The sequence below is a fragment of the Oncorhynchus keta genome, chromosome 35 (genome assembly GCF_023373465.1).
Source record: "Oncorhynchus keta strain PuntledgeMale-10-30-2019 chromosome 35, Oket_V2, whole genome shotgun sequence".
Taxonomy (NCBI): Eukaryota; Metazoa; Chordata; class Actinopteri; order Salmoniformes; family Salmonidae; genus Oncorhynchus; species Oncorhynchus keta.
In genome coordinates this window covers 71559646-71579701 of record NC_068455.1, presented here as the reverse complement: position 1 = coordinate 71579701, position 20056 = coordinate 71559646, and the positions used below count along the sequence as shown (strand labels likewise).

At 41.4% G+C, this 20056-nt stretch overlaps 1 protein-coding gene and 1 long non-coding RNA gene across 18 annotated transcripts; one reads left to right on the top strand and one right to left on the bottom strand.

Moving 5' to 3' along the window:
- The first annotated feature begins 66 nt into the window (after nucleotides 1-66).
- On the top strand, nucleotides 67-10417 carry LOC118378212 (chromatin complexes subunit BAP18-like). Of its 4 annotated transcripts, none has more exons than XM_035765172.2 (6): nucleotides 92-505; nucleotides 1338-1432; nucleotides 2497-2598; nucleotides 3136-3359; nucleotides 3628-3726; nucleotides 9240-10417. In XM_035765172.2, exons 1-6 carry the CDS (start codon nucleotides 485-487, stop codon nucleotides 9302-9304), a joined length of 606 nt encoding a protein of 201 aa, XP_035621065.1. In that variant the 5' UTR covers nucleotides 92-484; the 3' UTR covers nucleotides 9305-10417. The 4 variants fall into 4 exon arrangements, with proteins under 4 accessions (XP_035621067.1, XP_035621065.1, XP_035621069.1 ...); XM_035765173.2 differs by having other exon boundaries at nucleotides 106-505; nucleotides 3631-3726; XM_035765174.2 differs by lacking the exon at nucleotides 2497-2598 and having other exon boundaries at nucleotides 67-505.
- Nucleotides 4247-6169, bottom strand: LOC127916175 (uncharacterized). 14 transcript variants are annotated; one of them, XR_008093703.1, is made up of 5 exons: nucleotides 5883-5954; nucleotides 5731-5806; nucleotides 5281-5582; nucleotides 4687-4988; nucleotides 4471-4617 (listed from the first exon to the last, which is right to left on the bottom strand). It is a non-coding gene; the product is annotated as an uncharacterized LOC127916175 (long non-coding RNA). The 14 variants fall into 14 exon arrangements; XR_008093692.1 differs by adding an exon at nucleotides 4247-4391 and having other exon boundaries at nucleotides 4468-4617; nucleotides 5281-5930; XR_008093694.1 differs by adding an exon at nucleotides 6033-6169 and having other exon boundaries at nucleotides 5281-5958.
- Nucleotides 10418-20056: the final 9639 nt, after the last annotated feature.

Sequence of the window (20056 nt, the reverse complement as noted above, 5' to 3'; positions counted from 1 at the left end):
TGTTATTATGTTGCCACTGCTATAAGATAACATGACATTACAATATTTATTTTCCTTTATTCGCTACAATGTTTAAAATGGGATAAAGAAAATTGAAACATAGTTATGAATTTGGACCAATCGTGAACACATCGCGTGGATTTTGGACCAATCGTCGCTTGGAATTTACCAGCGCACGTTAGGACTTCCGTTTGTCTATTGATGTCGTTTGTGTGTGTTATTTATTTAATTGTACGTAAAAATAGCTGATTATTCCACACAAAACACATGGACTGTGTTACTAAAATGTAACGGGTCACTGAAACCATTAGCATATTGCAGACACGAATATCAATATTGTAGGACACGTCGCGGACGAAGTTGTCCTTTGTTTTGCCAGCCTGCAGTGCAAGCAAGCTAGCTAAACCTGAAACTAAACTAGCATCTCTAAATTAGTGTTCTTTCTCGGAAAATCGGAGTCTGTACAGCAACTACAAAAAGCAAAATGACTTCAGCCTCAACGAAGGTAGGTTGGTTTTAGCCCTTGTTATCTAACGTTATATTTGTTATTTAGCTAGATGCTGCAAATCAAATCTAGCTAACGTTCAAAATAGCAAGCTAACGTTGTTAATTTCAATTTGTACCTGTGTAGAACAATAGCTAGATTTATTCCAAAGAGAAACATGTATTTTACTGTCTTTGCTATATCAAGGAAACTCTTTTGAAAATGCATAATTCGTTTTATGATAAATCAGGCAAGGACGTGGCTGAATTAAAGTTTTGGCAAAGTTGTCCTTTATGCGTGTATATAAGCCACCACATGGTGGCGCTGTCTACATGGTGCAAAAACCCTCAATTATCTGCTCTTAAACATTTAATTCTGCATTAGAACAGTACAAAATACCAAATCTGTAAAACATGAACAAGTCCTATATTGCTATAATATGCCATCAGGCATTGCCTTGCAGTTGTTATACAGTTGGTCACACATACCAGGGTTGGGTTCAATGCCAGTCAATTCAGATAGTAAACATGGCGCTTGTAACGCCAGGGTAGTGGGTTCGATTCCCGGGACCACCCATACGTAGAATGTATGCACACATGACTGTAAGTCGCTTTGGATAAAAGCGTCTGCTAAATGGCATATTATTATTATTATTATTATTTTTATATTAAACCAAATTCCAATTCAAAATGTTCTTCATCCAAAATCATTGAAGAATTGGAATTTAAATGGAATTGACGCCAACCCTGATACATACTGTACTCCAACCTTAGCTACTGCATCAAAATAAAATAGGAGAGGATAATTCAAAGGTATTAGTGTTTTTGAGTTGTTTTCTGGGTTCATGTCACAGGTTGGAGAGATCTTCTCAGCAGCAGGAGCAGCTTTCACTAAGCTGGGTGAGCTGACCATGCAGCTGCATCCCGTGGCTGACTCCAGCCCTGCAGGGTGAGGGGAACACATGCCGTAGGGTTGGGCCGATATAGGATTCAATTGAATATCGTGATATTTGACATTGACAATATATTGTGAAGTGCAAGACTATACTCTATTTGAACTTTACAACTCAAAACTGTGGTTTTATATGTTAGTATGTTGAAAATGAATTAAGTCATATTTGTTCGCCATATGAAGATCATATATTGAGAATGCAACTATAATGTTATAATTGTAGTCGTAATCATTTAGTCATTAGCGGCGCAGAATTATTATATCAGCTATCGCGATATTTGGAATAGCATATCGTAGAAGAGGTCTCCCCAAATATCACCCAACCCTAACACACACACACACACCAAGTTGCATGTAGATAAAGAACTGTATCGATTGGCCTATGTAGCATTCCATGTCTCTATTCTACATTATAAGCCTGTCTACTGACCACGACTTGGTTATTTTTGGGCTTGTGTCACTGGTAGTAGACTCTGATTCATTTGCTGTGCTCTGTGGAATATTCATGCCAAGAAAAACACAGAGGAAACACTGCTACGTCATTACCACGAAGCACATGACACCCTCTCTTAGTCACTGGGCGGCGGAGGTGATCCTCTCAGTCTGAGGGGTTCTGAATGAGCATTAATTGCTGATCACCTACTGGGTGTTACCACTGTGAAATGGCTGGCTAGTTCGCGGCTGGGTGTTACCACTGTGAAATGGTTAGCTCGTTAGTGACTGGGCATTGCCACTGTGAAATGGCTAGTTAGTGACTGGGTCTTCCCGCTGTGAAATGGCTAGCTAGTTAGCGGTGGTGACGCCACTTGCTCTGAGACCTTGAAGTAGGTGTTTCCCTTAGGTAACAATACTTCGTAGGTGACTGTTGTCGATGTGTTCAGACGTTGGGGCAAAGAGAGAAATGGAAGCAACAGTGTTCGGTGAGCAGAATGACTGATCTATAGTCATAATGGGTAGTTATTTAGGATGCAAGGTGATTTGTAGATCAGGGATTCTGCAATCTGCAATCCAACTGCAATGTAGCTTAGTGGATCTGAAACACGCCCTGTGTGTCATTACAGAGCTAAGTGGACGGACACTGAGATTGAGCAGCTGAGATCGGCCGTGGTGAGATTTGGTGATGACCTGAACTCTCTCAGCTCTGTCATCAAGGAGCGTACCGTGTAAGGACACACTCTCCCTCTTCTTCGTCTTTCCCCTTTCTCTCCCTGTCTTCTCATTCCTAATGGCCTCCTATCAAGTTTCAAGTTCTATTTGTCTATAGTAAAATGCTTAACTTGCAAGCTCTAGCCAACAGTGCAGTAATATCAAAGTAGTATAACAAATAATACAACAAAATAGATCTAATAAAGAAGCATGTCTCTCTACGTGTCATTTATTCTCTTTCTCCTTCACCCGGTCTCGCTGACTTACCTTGTATCTCTTTCTCTCATTGAACACTTCACATCTAAGTGGTGTCCAGTCAGATCTTTTAAGACGTAGCTAGCTCCAAAGCTAAGAAGATAGATAGACTATCAGTGACACAGGCCCTGATGAGATAAACCATCACTAGAAGATCATCCGTTGTACTGTCTGTCTACTAGTACTAAAGATCTGTGTCAAATTATGATGGTTTCCTTTTTTCTTAAGTGTTTGATGACAGGTTACTGGTTGAATCCCCACCACCACCGCTAACCTCCCACCTTGTTTCTCCTCATCAGGGCTCAGATTAAAACCACAGTCAAGAGGAAGCTATATGACGAGAGTGGGATGCCCATCTCCACCGACTCCCCAAAGAAGACCGTGAAGAAGACCGCTGTCACCATGGCCACCACGGCTACTCCAACTGTCATCGCTGTGCCAACTGCTCAGGTCATCTTGCCGGCAGGTCTCCAGGGCAACGTGACCGTGGCTCCTCCCGCTATGAAGAAACAGAAGACCTCAGGTGAGTGGAGATGGATGGATGAAGGAATCATTCGGCTTTGTAGTTCTATTCATCTTGGCAATGCTTTTTATTCACACTCCACACTGAAATCTACTTAGGGCACTTAATGAAGACATGAAGTGTGGGAACATCCATTTATTGGCATTTTATCAGTGTCATATTGATGTATTGTTTTTCAACAAAATGTCCATATCGTATTTCTGAGGTTTTTACATTTAGCTAACCATCCCGTCCTCTCTTCCTGTCTGTGTGTTATAACGTGTTCCAGCAGACGTGACCCTGAGTGCTCTGAATGACTCTGATGTGAACTCTGACTTGGAGGGACTGGGAGAGGGATCCAACTCCAAGAAACTAAACTTCGATCAGGGTGAGAGACACAACGGCCTTCTTTACTACTAGGGATGCACCTATATGTTAATTTTGACCGATATCCGATAATTTCCTTGCCAAAAAACCCTGATATCGATATTAAAACTGTTAGCGGCCTTTGAAGCGTTCTAGTATAGTTAACACACACACGGACGCAGCGGTCTAAGGCCCTGCATCTCAGTGCAAGAGGCGTAACTACAGTCCCTGGTTCGAGTCCAGGCTGTATCTCATCCAGCCGTGATTGGGAGTCCCATAGGGCGGCGCACAATTGGCCCAGCATCATCTGGGTTTGGCCGGGGTAGGCCGTCATTGTAAATAGGAATTTGTTCTTAACTGACTAGCCTAGTTAAATTAAGGTTACACACACACACCACACTGACCAAAAAGTTATTTTGTTGGCATTTATGTATGTCCGCATTGCCAGTAAAACATAATCAAAACCTATTTCTTTCACTTACTTGTTGGGCTGTTTCGTTGTTTATTTGTTCAGTCGTTTTTCATCATACATGTCAAGCAGTGCAGTTTCAGCTGTCTGTCTGTCTGTCCGTGGCCTCTTCCTCGGTGCCCACTGTCACTGTGTCCATTTCCATCTTGTCCAGCTGTGCATGTAACATTTCATGTAAACCCTGTTTCTTGTCTGCATCGAAGTAGCGGTCCTTGTACCTAGCATGGAGCATGGTGGTGACACAGTAAAGAGGCTCAGAGGGAATGCCTATTAAAGAAGTAGCGGTCCTTGTACCTAGCATGGAGCATGGTGGTGACACAGTAAAGAGGCTCAGAGAGAATGCCTGTTAAAGAAGTAGCGGTCCTTGTACCTCGCATGGAGCATGGTGGTGACACAGTAGAGGCTCAGAGAGAATGCCTGTTAAAGACGTAGCGGTCCTTGTACCTCGCATGGTGGTGACACAGTAAAGAGGCTCAGGGAGAATGCCTGTTAAAGAAGTAGCGGTCCTTGTACCTCGCATGGAGCATGGTGGTGACACAGTAAAGAGGCTCAGAGAGAATGCCTGTTAAAGACGTAGCGGTCCTTGTACCTCGCATGGAGCATGGTGGTGACACAGTAAAGAGGCTCAGAGAGAATGCCTGTTAAAGACGTAGCGGTCCTTGTACCTCGCATGGAGCATGGTGGTGACACAGTAAAGAGGCTCAGAGAGAATGCCTGTTAAAGAAGTAGCGGTCCTTGTACCTCGCATGGAGCATGGTGGTGACACAGTAGAGGCTCAGAGAGAATGCCTGTTAAAGACGTAGCGGTCCTTGTACCTCGCATGGAGCATGGTGGTGACACAGTAAAGAGGCTCAGAGAGAATGCCTGTTAAAGACGTAGCGGTACCTGGAGCATGGTGGTGACACAGTAAAGAGGCTCAGAGAAAATGCCTGTTAAAGACGTAGCGGTCCTTGTACCTCGCATGGAGCATGGTGGTGACACAGTAAAGAGGCTCAGAGAGAATGCCTGTTAAAGAAGTAGCGGTCCTTGTACCTAGCATGGAGCATGGTGGTGACACAGTAAAGAGGCTCAGAGAGAATGCCTGCATCGAAGTAGCGGTCCTTGTACCTAGCATGGAGCATGGTGGTGACACAGTAAAGAGGCTCAGAGAGAATGCCTGTTAAAGAAGTAGCGGTCCTTGTACCTAGCATGGAGCATGGTGGTGACACAGTAAAGAGGCTCAGAGAGAATGCCTGTTAAAGAAGTAGCGGTCCTTGTACCTCGCATGGAGCATGGTGGTGACACAGTAAAGAGGCTCAGAGAGAATGCCTGTTAAAGAAGTAGCGGTCCTTGTACCTCGCATGGAGCATGGTGGTGACACAGTAGAGGCTCAGAGAGAATGCCTGTTAAAGACGTAGCGGTCCTTGTACCTAGCATGGAGCATGGTGGTGACACAGTAGAGGCTCAGAGAGAATGCCTGTTAAAGACGTAGCGGTCCTTGTACCTCGCATGGAACATGGTGGTGACACAGTAGAGGCTCAGAGAGAATGCCTGTTAAAGACGTAGCGGTCCTTGTACCTCGCATGGAGCATGGTGGTGACACAGTAAAGAGGCTCAGAGAGAATGCCTGTTAAAGACGTAGCGGTCCTTGTACCTAGCATGGAGCATGGAGGTGACACAGTAAAGAGGCTCAGAGAGAATGCCTGTTAAAGACGTAGAGGTCCTTGTACCTAGCATGGAGCATGGTGGTGACACAGTAAAGAGGCTCAGAGAGAATGCCTGTTAAAGACGTAGCGGTCCTTGTACCTAGCATGGAACATGGTGGTGACACAGTAGAGGCTCAGAGAGAATGCCTGTTAAAGAAGTAGCGGTCCTTGTACCTAGCATGGAACATGGTGGTGACACAGTAGAGGCTCAGAGAGAAGGCCACTGAATCACTTGTTCACAGCCTCCAGTACATCTGTAAGTTTTAACCCCACGTTCTGTGTGGGCAGTTTGTTGAGTGTTTCAATGCCATGACAGAGGGTATCATGTCTGCTGCAGACGCAGTTGATGAGCTTATTTCTTCAGTAAGTTGTTTGAATGAAGCTAGCTAGTGTGTTCATGTTTCAAACATGTTCTCAAATACCATTTGAAATGGCAGCACATTCTTGAGCATGCAATATGCTATATTGTAATTACTTCGCCACCATGGCCTATTTATTTCCTCAACTTAACTAATTTGCACAAACTGTATATAGACTTTTTGTTTTCTTTTGTTCTACTTTATTATTGACTGTATGTTTTGTTTATTCCATGTGTAACTCTGTGTTGTTGTTTGTGTCGCTTTGCTTTATCTTGGCCAGGTCGCAGTTGCAAATGAGAACTTGTTCTCAACTAGCCTTCCTGGTTAAATAAGCGTGTGGGGGGGTGGGGGGGGGGGCCCGCTGTGCAGACCCGCTGTGCAGACTCCGCATGCTTATGGGGCTGACATCGCTGGTCCAAATGTCAGTCGTGACACCCATAGCAAGTAGCTCATGGATGTGTTTCAACAATACTGTGTAACTTCGGTAAGGCAACATCTGAAAATAGCGCACTTGGTAGTGTGTACCGGTGCTCGACCAGACGGCGAAAGCCAACATCCACGACAGCGAACAGTGGATTCTCAAAGGCAATGAATTCCGTCACCTTGGTGTTAATGGATTTCACCTTTGAGTTGTCTCGCTGAAATGTTCTTACTCTTTCAAATGACTGCTGGACTTCAACTTGTCTAGTTGTTGTAAGTGTGCGCTTAGTATTTTTCTGCTTTTTGTTCTGTGTAGAGCTGTATTTTGTGTGGCGTCATTACATCATCTACTTATGTTATGTAGGTATACACATCAGCTTTGACATCAGCGTTAAACTAGACAGAGATCAGGTCGATGCCGATGTTGGCATTTTTAGCTAATATCGTCCGATTCCGATATGCTCACCGATATATCCTGCATCCCAAGTTACTACTATTCACTACTGCTGATCGTGATAATGCACAGCCTTTGCTATTGACTGATTGAGGGGAACCCAAGAATTAGGCTATTGTTCATCAAGATCAACCTATTTGGCCGGGGTAGGCCGCCATTGTAAATAAGAATTTGTTCTTAACTGACTTGCCTAGTTGAATAAAGGTTAAAAATGGTGTATCTGAAAACTGTAGGGCAATTCTACGGTAAAGGAATTGTGCGGAGACTCCTAAATTTTCACTTAAAATGTATGCCAAAGAAAAAAACATTGATTTTCGAAGTTTAACAAACCATTACAACTCTACGAGCAATGACTTGAGCATTTTACAAACACACATTTACTGAAAGAACTGCGCAGATGCAATGTTTGGTAACAGAAAATCTCCCTCATTATGCGACCACGTTTTCCAAAAACTCAGTTAAATATCTGCTCTGAATTAAGATTCAACAAAATAATGGGGCGTCAGCGATGACACATTGACTTTGAAAAGTAATCTTTTAGTTATTGAACTACAGTAAGTGAAGTGGGTTTACACCCAGTTACAGAATTTCATCAATGTTCACTGATCTGTACTAGACAGAAATGCATAATTATGGATATGACTGTCATTGTTTTCATGGTGTTGTATCCTAAATAGGTATATAAATATGCAATATCCTCCTTTGCATAACTTTGGATTATTCTACACTTTGGCTATTATTTTAATGAGCAAACAAGACCAAATCTGGTTGGTCCAGACCAAATCTGGTTGGTCCAGACCAAATCTGAACAATCATAATGTCTTTGGTAGTGTACTCAACTATACTGTACTGTCCAAACTTGTGAACCCAACTGTAGTTTGTGACTATGATTTACCCAGTGTAGCTAGTTAGTGATTTGGTATTGGGATAAAGTTTGAATCACTTAATTCATAAACAAAATGTAATATCAGCAAGAACACTTTTTGATATGTCTACCCATTCTTGTTACTTATGTGAACTTTCATAAATATATGGGCTTAGATATACTGAACTAAAATATAAACGCGCAACAATCAACGATTTTACTGAGTTACAGTTCATATAAGGAAATCAGTCAATTCAAATGAATTCATTAGGCCCTCATCTATGGATTTCACATGACTGGGCAGGGGTGCAGCCACAGGTGGGCCTGGGAGGGCATAGGCCAATCAGAATGAGTTTTTCCCCCCTCAAAAAAAGTGCTTTATTTCAGAAATAAATACTCCTTGGTTTCATCAGCTGTCGGGGTGGCTTGTCTCAGAAGCCGGATGTGGAGGTCCTGGGCTGGCATGGTTACACATGGTCTGCGGTTGAGGCCAGTTGGACGTACTGCCAAATTCTCTAAAACGGCATTGGTAGAGAAATGAACATTACATTCTCTGGCAATAGCTCTGGTGGACATTCCTGCAGTCAACATGCTAATTGCAGGCTCCCTTAAAACTTGAGACATCTGTGGCATTGGGTTGTGTAACAAAACTGCACATTTTAGTGACCTTTTCCCCCCAGCACAAGGTGCACCTGTGTAATGACCATGCTGTTTAATCGGCTTCTTGATATGCCACACCTGTCAGATGGATGGATTATCTTGGCAAAAGGAGAAATGCTCACTAAAAGGGATGTAAGAAATTGTGCACAATATTTTTAGAGAATCTTTTTGTGTATGTAAGATTTCTGGGATCTTTTATTGCAGCACATGGGACCAACACTTTACATGTTGTGTATATATTTTTGGTAACGGAGTTAAAGCACAAGGCAATGTTTCTTAAACTTATAGAAGGCAGAACATTTTCTCAAATGAAAGTGTTATGTTGGCAGGGGTTCTGTACTTCAACATTGTTTTGATATATTTTTCTTGAAGATGTTTAAGACCCCCTTTTCCATCTGTTTGACCATAAAACAAAGCCTTGGCTTAATTCAAATTTTGGGGGTGGAAAATGGTTGAATGTATGATATGCTGTAATTTCCCCAAAAAATAGAGATCCTTAGTTTTCATTTAACATGTTCCTTTTCACATATTGCAGAAACTATAGTGTATAACAGAGTTTCTGGGGGGAAAGGAAATTCTATGATCTTCCACTATTTGTTCCCTGTTGTTGTTTTTCTCTCCAGACAACCTGAACCTCGATTCCGGTCTCATCATGAACTCAAGTGACCTGCCGCTCCTCTCTCGTTGACCTCTCACCATTCGACCTTCAGACGACCTCTTGGCTCCATTCCAAATGGCACCCTATTTCCTACATAGTGTACTAGTTTTGACCAGATCCCCATGTACCCTGGTAAAATGCAGTGCACTTAATAGGGTGCCATTTGAGCAGCCCAGGCATCTCTTCTATGAACAACAGCTGAGATCCTTCAGAGGATTTGCTTTGGCAGATCTCTATGGTTGTGTCTAAAAAGGATCCCTATTCAGTGCACTGCTTCTGGCCAGGGCCTACGATGCTATTGCTCTGGCAAAATAATTATTTCAGACAAATTTCTCTTGCATGAGGAATGTGTTGGTGGATGTAAATAGTGTTATTTTCTTTCATACTTATTTTTTTTTTGTACCATGCAAAAAGCCACTGTGCGGTGAGTCTAGGGTCCAGGCCGATACGAGTGACCAAGGCCTGTAGTGTGTCAATTGCCACTCTTGGTTTATGGCTATACATGAATTATGATGTTGGTACCTATCGTCAAAAATATTCCTTTATCTAGGCAGCCCTGCGACAATTGTAAACGGTTGTATACTTAAACAATAAGGCCTGGTATATGGCCAATACACCACAGATAAGGGTTGTTCTTACGCATGATGCAATGCGGAGTGTCTGGCTACAGCCCGTAGCTGGCCATATCACAAACCCCAGAAGAGCCTTACTGCTATTATAAACTGGTTACCAATGTAATTAGAGCAGTAAAAATACATAGTCACCCCTGTGGTATATGGTCTGATATACCATGGCTTTCAGCCAATCAGAATTCAGGGCTCAAACCAGTTTATAATGGATCATTGAGTTATTCATGAAATCCACCACTAAAAAGACAACTGTTTGAAAATCCTACTGGATAATGTCGCTATGAACTTAGAATTTTATCAAGGCATAGGAATTGGTTATAAATTCAGAGTTTAGTGTACAGTATTTTCCATTCTATGAAACACTGGCAAAGAACATTGATCAAAACATGACCCACCTTCATCCTTCAGTTGTCCCTGCCTGTTTCGTATAGAGGCCTCTCTCTAAAGACAGTGGTGATGAAATGACTTGTGTGACTTGCTGAGTTATGGTGAATAAAAGTTGAATTTAATACAACTAATGTAGTTGGCAGTAATTTATCAGGAGTCTTTATTAAAATAAAATGCTTTACAATTGAAGATACTGGTGGACACAGTAAAAGGGTTGTGAAACCCCATTTACACTACCACACAATAGTCCCCATTTTTCCCCCCCCAAAAGCTATGAATCAAATTAAACACCAACCCTCAAAAATGAGAGCCACAACATAAAATAGTCCACTATGATGCCACTAACGCAGCGTCTGCTGATAAATTCACTACTGAGTAAAAGAATAGTGGTACAGTACAGAATATGAACACAGCAGTTGATGCCATTCCAGGCTGATGGCTGGATAAAGATGTATTGTAGACAAGTGTGCGTCTGGCGTTAGCAGCACAAGCCATACTGGCAGCCCAGAGACAGGCTAGCTACCAGTAATGATGTGCTGCTAACGCCAGACACACTGGAGACGGCAGCTAGCTACCAGTAATGTTGTGCTGCTAACGCCAGACACACTGGAGAGAGGAAGAGAGACCAGCAGGCAGACCAAGGGAGAGCCCAAGAGCCAGGCCAACAGAGACAGATAGACCTCTCTTTGGAGCCAGAGACACTAAAGACCGAAGAGACCAGCCAAGTCAACTGTGTCAGACTGGAGAGGAAGGGAGTAGAGACCATCCGACCACCTGGCCTTAGTTTGTAGCGAGACGCCACCAGGCAGGTCGACAGGCCTCAGTCTCCAGACAAATTGAGGAGAGACCAGTAGCCAGGCCAACCAGCAGGACTACCAGGCCCCTCTGTCATTAGGAGTGTGAGACTGGGAGGGATCAACACTGAATCATGGTCTTTATAATTAGATAAATGTAACAATGGAGTGTGACTTGATTCATTCCTAGAGTAGAAATAACTGGAACATTGTCTTTCCTTTGAGTAATATCGGATTATAAAAGGTCACACTGACAATCACAAAGTTGTGTTTAGATACGTAAAATTATTTTTTTTCCAATGAGGAACAACCATGTCGTGCTGAAAAGCTAGCAACAAACTGAATGCCAATGTAAAAAGGGGCAAAACACATGACATTGAGATAACAGTAAAACTGTCATGCTGACAACGTTACAGATTATACAAACACCACTGACATCAACTGACAGTGCAGATAAGGGGGTCCTGCTTAGGAATGGAACATTGATCTGTCAGAATGTGAATTGCAGAACTCTTCTTTTGGAATGGGCGTGATTCCATGGGCTCCCAGTGACAGCACATCATGATTTGGAGTTGCTTTTATATGCCTGCAAAACATGATGTGCTGCTAGAGGGTACCCAGGAGAGAGACAGAGAGTGAGAGACACAGAGAGAGAGACACAGAGAGAGAGACAGAGTGAGAGACACAGAGAGAGAGACAGAGAGAGAGACAAGAGAGTGAGAGACACAGAGAGAGAGACACAGAGAGAGAGACAGAGAGAGAGACAGAGAGAGAGACACAGAGAGAGAGACAGAGTGAGAGACACAGAGAGAGAGACAGAGAGACAGAGAGTGAGAGACAAGAGAGTGAGAGACACAGAGAGAGAGACAGAGAGAGAGACACAGAGAGAGAGAGACAGAGAGAGAGAGACAGAGAGAGAGACACAGAGAGAGAGACACAGAGAGAGAGAGAGACACAGAGAGAGAGACAGAGAGAGAGAGAGAGAGAGACAGAGAGAGAGAGACAGAGAGAGAGAGACAGAGAGAGAGAGAGAGACAGAGAGAGACAGAGAGAGAGACAGAGAGAGAGACACAGAGAGAGAGACACAGAGAGAGAGACACAGAGAGAGAGACACAGAGAGAGACACAGAGAGAGACAGAGAGAGAGAGACAGAGAGAGAGACAGAGAGAGAGACACAGAGAGAGAGACACAGAGAGTGAGAGACAGAGAGTGAGAGACAGAGAGTGAGAGACAGAGAGAGAGACACAGAGAGAGAGACACAGAGAGAGAGACACAGAGAGGGGATTCTCCATGGTATGGAGCTGTGGAGATAAAAACAAAACAAAAACAACAACTGATAAATGACATAACATTGACAAGATTTTCCCACTCATAGTTCAGTACAAGCTTATTCTAGAACTTTCTTTAAATTACACAGAACAGAACCAAGATATTACATATAGGCCTGTAAACATAGTTTAAAGACATGTCATTTTTACACTTGTGGCAAATTGCTTCTAGAGTTATAGCAAAGAAACAGGAGTTGTGCTTTCTTCAATAAAAAAAATAAAGAGCAAAGAGAGTGATTTTTTGATTTTCTTGGCAAATGCAATACAGAGTAGATTCAATGCAATCGATAGGAATTTAAATTATAATACAAATGTATTTACATAACTTCAATTATTTGAGACCACAAAATGGACGGTGGGAAAGTGGACAAAATGGTGGATGAAGATGACTAACGAGAAGTAGAGAAGACACTTTCTGAACAGTTCACTAACTACACCAAAGGTGCTCACATTCATCTATTCACATTTTATCAGAATGTAAAGAAACCTAGTCCGTAAAAATATACTTTTAAAAAACAACACTATTTGTATAATATTTCATCCTTACCATTTTTGCCTGTTTTACCCTTTTCTCTAGGTTTGACAGAGATTGTGTACTGAAAAGACTGCTACAAGCGACAGAAAAATACAAATACAAGCCAACAGGACCACATCCCCATACATTAAAAATAATTCTGATGATTTCATAATGATTATTGGTTGCAACAACAAAGAAGATCACGTTAACCCTACCTTTGCCTAGAACATAGTCCAACATATTTACCCCCCCTTCCCCCACCACCTCCTCACCGAAACAGTAACATTATGTACTGCAGACTGCCAAACAGATTCACAAAAATAATGTGTTGAAATTAACACATTTAACTCGATAAGTAGAATCATAGCTAAAACGTGTGCCAAGCAGTGCCTATTCTAAATAAGAGAGCACCTGAAGAGACTGTGATTCTCATCAAGACAAGCTCCCCACCATCTATCCCAATAGTACAAACAGGAATAGGAATTTGAACATGTCTATTAAAAAATATATATATATATATAGATATTTGAGAGAACAGAAAAAGGGCCTGATTATTGAAATGACAGACACCACATAGAAACCGGATTGAAAATGTTCCTGTGCAGCAAAGACCAATGGAACGTGGTAGGGCCTCGTTGGACCTCACTGTCTTCAAGACAAGATCATCTTCAAATATGACTAGACTGTGCATGTGTGTGAGTAAATGTGTGTGTGTGGACGGAAAGGAGGGGGAGAGGAAAAGAAGGGAGAAGAGAAGTGAAAAGTAAGGGAGGCCGAGGGCGAAGAGAGAAACTGTCCCCACAGGTGTGAGCTTGACAATGAAATTGACTAGCAGCGATGCACCTGAGCTTCAACTAACGTAGCAACCACAAGACACACACCTCAGGGAGAGGGAGGGAGAGGGGGTGAAAGTCAGAGGGCAGAGGATGCACGGCAGGGCAGGCCTCTCTGACTGTGTGGCTACAAGGGGACAGTTCTTGGCTTTAGGAGTTGAAATAGAACTGATGTGACCCTCGAATCAGGCTAATCAAACACACAATTGAATATACATTTGAGACAAGTCAAACATGCACTACAGTATGGTGTTATCAAGACACGGAAGGGTCACTTGGCAGTTTAAACAGAACTGATGTGTCCCTCAGATATGGATAAACTAACACGATTCCAGTTTAAGAATACAGATAAGAGACAACCAATTCATACATTTGTTTTGTTGTTTTATCTAGACACATATCTGGAATCCGTTTTGTGATCTGTTGAAAAAAAGTCAGAGAGACAACCTAGGAACAGTAATTAGCCAATGAAGCGAATTACTGAAATATGGAAAAATCTCTAAAAGGTACAAAAACTATTACCTAAGTAGTGCTGGATTTAAAAAAAATTGTAATTGTAGTGATAGTCGTTGTATTAAGTAAGAAAAATATTAGTTTTTTTAGGAAGGGGGAGGTAGAAAAACACATTACACACACCCTGTGGTGTGCTTAAACTTTACACTTAGAAAAGTTTGATTTCCAAGGCATAAAGTATTACCGAAATGAAACTTTTCACAGAGATACTATTGATATGAATTAATTTTAACCAAATTAAACACTAATTAGCCATACTTTTAGACTTTAAAACAAAATCATAATTTTAACCCTACAATGTGGAAGAGAGAAAACTACTTCAAGGTCAAATAGCAAGCATTTGTCCTAGTGGGGCCAGAGACTAAAACCAACACAGTATTAATTAATTGCAACCTAATTCACAACTTTCATGCAATTAGACATTCAAAACCATGTAAAGAGCAAAAGGGTATAAACTACTAGTGCCACACGACCACATTCATAGTATTATTGAAATCAGAAAAAGTAGGCTTATTAGACGACATTTAAACAAGCCAGTGATCAGAATGCAGTCACCAAGCATCCGTTTCTGTCTCTCCCTATGGCCAGATAGGCTCATTCAAAAAGAGTAAGGACATAAAGAACAGGGGAGAGAGAGGAGGACTGACAGAGAACAAACGAGAACGAGCAGGGTAGAAGGAAAGAAAGAGAGGGGGGGGAAGGAGAGAGAGAGAGATGTACAGGGTAGTAGAAAGAACACATTTTTCAGTCTCTCCCTCTCTGGCCTATACATTCAAACCAGAGACCATTTTCAAATACCTGAAACAGAGAGGGAAAGAAGAGAAGGAGAAAAAGGGATTCACTTACCTCGGGGGAATGGTAGGGAGCCAATAACAATCTGAACACCACCATCAAATTCAATCCAGTTCACACCTTGTGTGTTAGCAGACTATTTCTCCTTATATTAATGCACCTCTTCAAAATGTCCTAAAGGCCAATTGTTCTCTCTACACACACACAACTAAAACTTCACTAATAACACTGACTCTAAACAGAAAAAAAATAACATTTAGATTGTTAAAGGAAATGTGTATCACTTGGGGAATAACCCAACCTAAAATAATAATAATATATAAAAAATAAAAAAGTAAAATAAGCCTTATAATTGGGGGGCTTCCCTTTCTAATTGGGGACACTTCCTGAACCAAGTCCTAGAATTTTCCCCCAAAACCTTTGGTTCTTTTACACCCCCCCCCATACATCTCCCCTGTAAAAAAATCAAATGGGACTTCTTGGATAAATAAAAGTTCAATAAAAAAAAATGAAATGCCCCCGTTCTACACTCAAACCATAGTCCCACTTACCCTCCCGCCCCCCCTCCCCTCCTCTTCACCCCCACCGGGCCCCAGGGCAGGCTCCTGTGCTGTGCAGTCCCTCTCGGCTCTACGCTGAAGCTAGTGAGGAGGCTTGGGAACTTAGTAGGCATAAAAAGGCAAGGGGAGCTGTTACTCTTTTTCCCTCGGCATCACTTTCTACAATAAAAATTGTCATTTTCGGAGCCGCCAAAAAATCAGAAAAAAAATCTGGGGGTTGACGAGGTACCGGGGGAGACCGGTGTGAAATTTGGGGGTCGTGGAGTGAAGCGTCCGGCTGGAAAAAATTAATTAGCGAGGGTAAGTTTTTGTCTAGTATGGGCTGCACTAGTGCAAGCTGCAGACGCCACTCGCTTCGGTTTCTTGACGTCTTGCCAAGGCTTTCACTCTGCCAACGAAGGGAGAAAGAGAGAGGGAGGGAGAGAGAAGGGAGGGGGGACAAGAGGGAACAGGCTAGACTGCGGAAAAGCACAGAGAGAGAGGGAAATAAAAATTAAGGAAAGTGTTGTTGCGCGTTTGTGTTTTTTTTTTTGCCACAGCGACAATGCTGAGTTTCTCGCAAAAAGTCATTAAAAAGTAATAAGCCACAAACCACAAATGAACGTCCCCGAGCTGAACAATAAAAACAATTGAGATACGACGACTTTCCAAGATTGGCCCAAGTCCCATTTCGCATTTGACAGAAAATAAAAGGACGAGCGAGCGAGTGAAAAAAAGAGGAGAAAAATACAACAAATATTTAAAATTGCAAATCTGAGTCTCACCGACCTTTGAGGTGTCCGGCATTGAAATCATTTAACTGGGTTCAGTGAGGAGTGGAAGGAAGAGAGCAAGCACACAACGTGGAGAAAATCTAGTACTGGATCTACAGATAGTTTTACCGAGGACAGAGGGCCTCAAATACACACACACACACACACACACACACACACACACACACACACACACACACACACACACACACACACACACACACACACACACACACACACACACACACACACACACACACACACACACACACACACACACACACACACACAGAGTGCACGTACAAACACGCGCGCACACACAATACGAAAATAAAAAGACAAAGGCCTAGAATGCCAGAATAATAAATAGAATGTTGAAACTTCACACACAATTCTGAGATTCTGACTCCAAAGTAAAACATATTATAGTTGACTTGGCAGAATCCAAATACTTCTGAATAGGCACTGTCTGGTTATTCTGGTAGCTGTTGGTAACCGGGACCAGTACAAAAGCTTAATCATTACATTCTAGATTTTTTTTATGCCACAGCATTCAACTGGCAAGCACAAATTAATCCAGTCACAGACAATCATTATTAGCCTACCGGTATATGCCATGTGGTGTGAGCTAAGAAGACAGTCAATATATCCAACCTCAGAACTATCAATGAAATATAGAGTCTAAAATCTTACCCTCAGCAAGCCAAGCACACAACCCAAATCAACTCCGTTGTGAAAATAGCTTCAGATAATATACACACAAACCTCACAAAATGCACCGTGACGCAGAAGCTTCAGAAAGACTACAACCAGCCAGTCAGTCACCTGGGAAGAACTTAGCCATACAAATATGGCCCATGATACAGCAATGCTCTGTGTCTTACTGTCTGACATCCCTTACTCAAAATTAGGCCATGTTAAAATAAGATATATATTTCACTCCATATAAGGAATGTTGTATGCATTTAATCAACCTGGATTTGAAAGAACACCTGTTTCAAAGCAGTGCCATATGATAGCCTGAATATATTGTGGTTCTGTAGAAGTCAAAAGTCTGAACTGAGTCAGATTGTATATTTCTTGTCTATTTTTGTAGGGCTTGTGCTAAAATGGCACACATACACACACACACACACACACACAAACACACACAATGCACTAGAATAGAAGATACTAGTGGACGTTTTAGCAATACTATACAGAAATCTGAACCTCAAACTAATAGTGACCAGACACTATATCATACTTTATATTATATATATATATATATATATATATATATATATATATATATATATATATATATATATATATATATATATATATATATATATATACACACACAGTTTAGATTAAAAGGTTAGGGTGTGGTATTCAGTCAAATCCGTGACATATTGTTTAGTACTGTAATGCCTTTTCAAAACCAAGGCAACTGTACACTATATTATTTTGGATTCATAGACATGCATACGTTTTCCTTGACCAGAAAATACATGCAAAGTAGATGAATGATTTGCTTCACGAAAAATGAATCTATTCTAGAATGCTGTTGAATGAATGGGACTTTTTGAAGTTATGAAAATGACCAAAGGAAACAATATATTTGTATTGTACAAGTACAGTACGTGGCATCGCCCGTGACGCAGTTACAAACACACGCACCTAGAAGATTCGACATGGAGGTCTCTGTTTCTAACTAGGATCAATTCAAGAATCCCTATTCAATCTATGCTGTGCATTATTCTAAATATTTCATGAAACAAATGCAACTAAATGTATCTCTATCAACCAACAAATTCACATCTTGAGAATGTGAAATGATGCACCGACTAAAACATTTACGGTTTAAATCTAAAACTTGATGCTTGAACGGTATCATTTATCAGAGGGAAATCTTAGCTAAAAGTAAGCAGGTGGCAACATAGCTACGGCCAAAGAGACAGACAGGCAACTATCGTCAGCACACTTTACAGGGAACGAGATGGCTTCTTAGTCACATTTGCACATCAAAGAAAGTAACAATGGTGCAAAGCTAATTCAAACTACGGGAGCACTGATCTGTTAGCCAGTCGGCCAATGCAACCTTGTAAAAACGTTTGGTAACATTTTATGACAGCTATATCCATATATTATGTTTAGTGTTTATATGGCACAGTACGGGGGTTGGGTCGAGAAGAAAAATGCTGATTCATATCATGTCTTTGCGATTCGTTTTCCACTTGCCCTCCCACCCCACATTTGATCGTTTATACTACACATTTAATTCATTTGAACGATGTACTCAACCCTTTGTAACATTTTGTAATTGAATGCAGTTTCTTTTGATTATGTTCTAGTTCAGCACATATTTCATTTGAACATACGGGGGGGTGGAGTAGATTCTCGAGAGGGGTGTCATGAGCGGATTTTGGGGAGGGGTCCGTGAACCAAACCTTTGGTACTCTAAAACGTGGGTGTGACAGCGAGGTAGTAAAAATCTGTTCTGGAAATAAAATCATTATCCGTAACTTTTAATAAACTTATTTTAGCAACTCCATCGACTGGCTTGCTTCCTCTGACAATGTAAAAAAAAAAATATATATATTCGTTTGCAATTCGCCTAAATCTAGTTTCGGTGTCAAAACTAAAGATTTCAACATCAACTATAAACGTGGCTGTCCCACCAAAGTCATACTAACATAGTAATAGCCGAATTTCTAGTCACCCTTGCTAGCTACAGTAGATCTAGATTGAAATACTAGGTTACAATTATTGTTGAAATCTATATTTCATGGCTAACGAACATAAACTACAGTTAGCTTTTGTTTATTTTTAGTTAGTTACTAAACTATTACTAACAGTGCAGCTATCTTGCCTGCTAAAATGCGTACCTTGAGAAAATACATCCTCGTCCGATGAAGAAACGATCATTCTTGCAACAACAAAAAAAACATAACCCTTCTAAATGCAATTCAAAAAATATAAATTAATTCGTTAAATATGTTTTTCTACCCAGACATTCATTCTCTTGCAGAAGAAGTTTGAAAATGGCGCCAATGCAGTGCATCGGCAGCTCTACACACACTGGTGACACCGAGAAAAAGGGGAAAAAAATGTATATAAATGTGAACGGTCAAATTATATTTTTTTACAAAATGAATGAGGTGTGTAATCGTCGGCCTAATCCATATTGCTATTCACTTTTGCTTAAAATTGCTCCTATGATTTAATTTATTTTTTTTTGTTCAATTGTAATAACCGTCAAAGCTTGTTCTAGTCGTAATGCAGCACGGGAAATGACATAATCGGTTTTGTTTTGAATTTCCAAACCGGGAAAGGGTGAAATGGGAGGATTTGTCGCCCCCTCTAGCATGAGTTCATCAATGCATTTGTTCAGCAACGTATGCCTATGAATTTCACTCCTCAACCGGGCCAGAAGATAGGCCTTGAGCTGTAGAGCAGGGTCCTGCCCCCCCCCCCGTACACGTTCTGGGTTTTGCCCCAGCACTACACAGCTGATTCAAATCACCAACTCATCATTAAGCTTTGATCATTTGAATCAGCTGTGTAGTGCTGGGGCAAAAAAACGAACAGGGATGCAGGACCAAGTTTGGGAAGCCTAGAGGACATAAAACGCCTTGACTGGAATGGTAAACTATTTGTTTAACCAGCATGTAATATGCATTAGATATATTTTC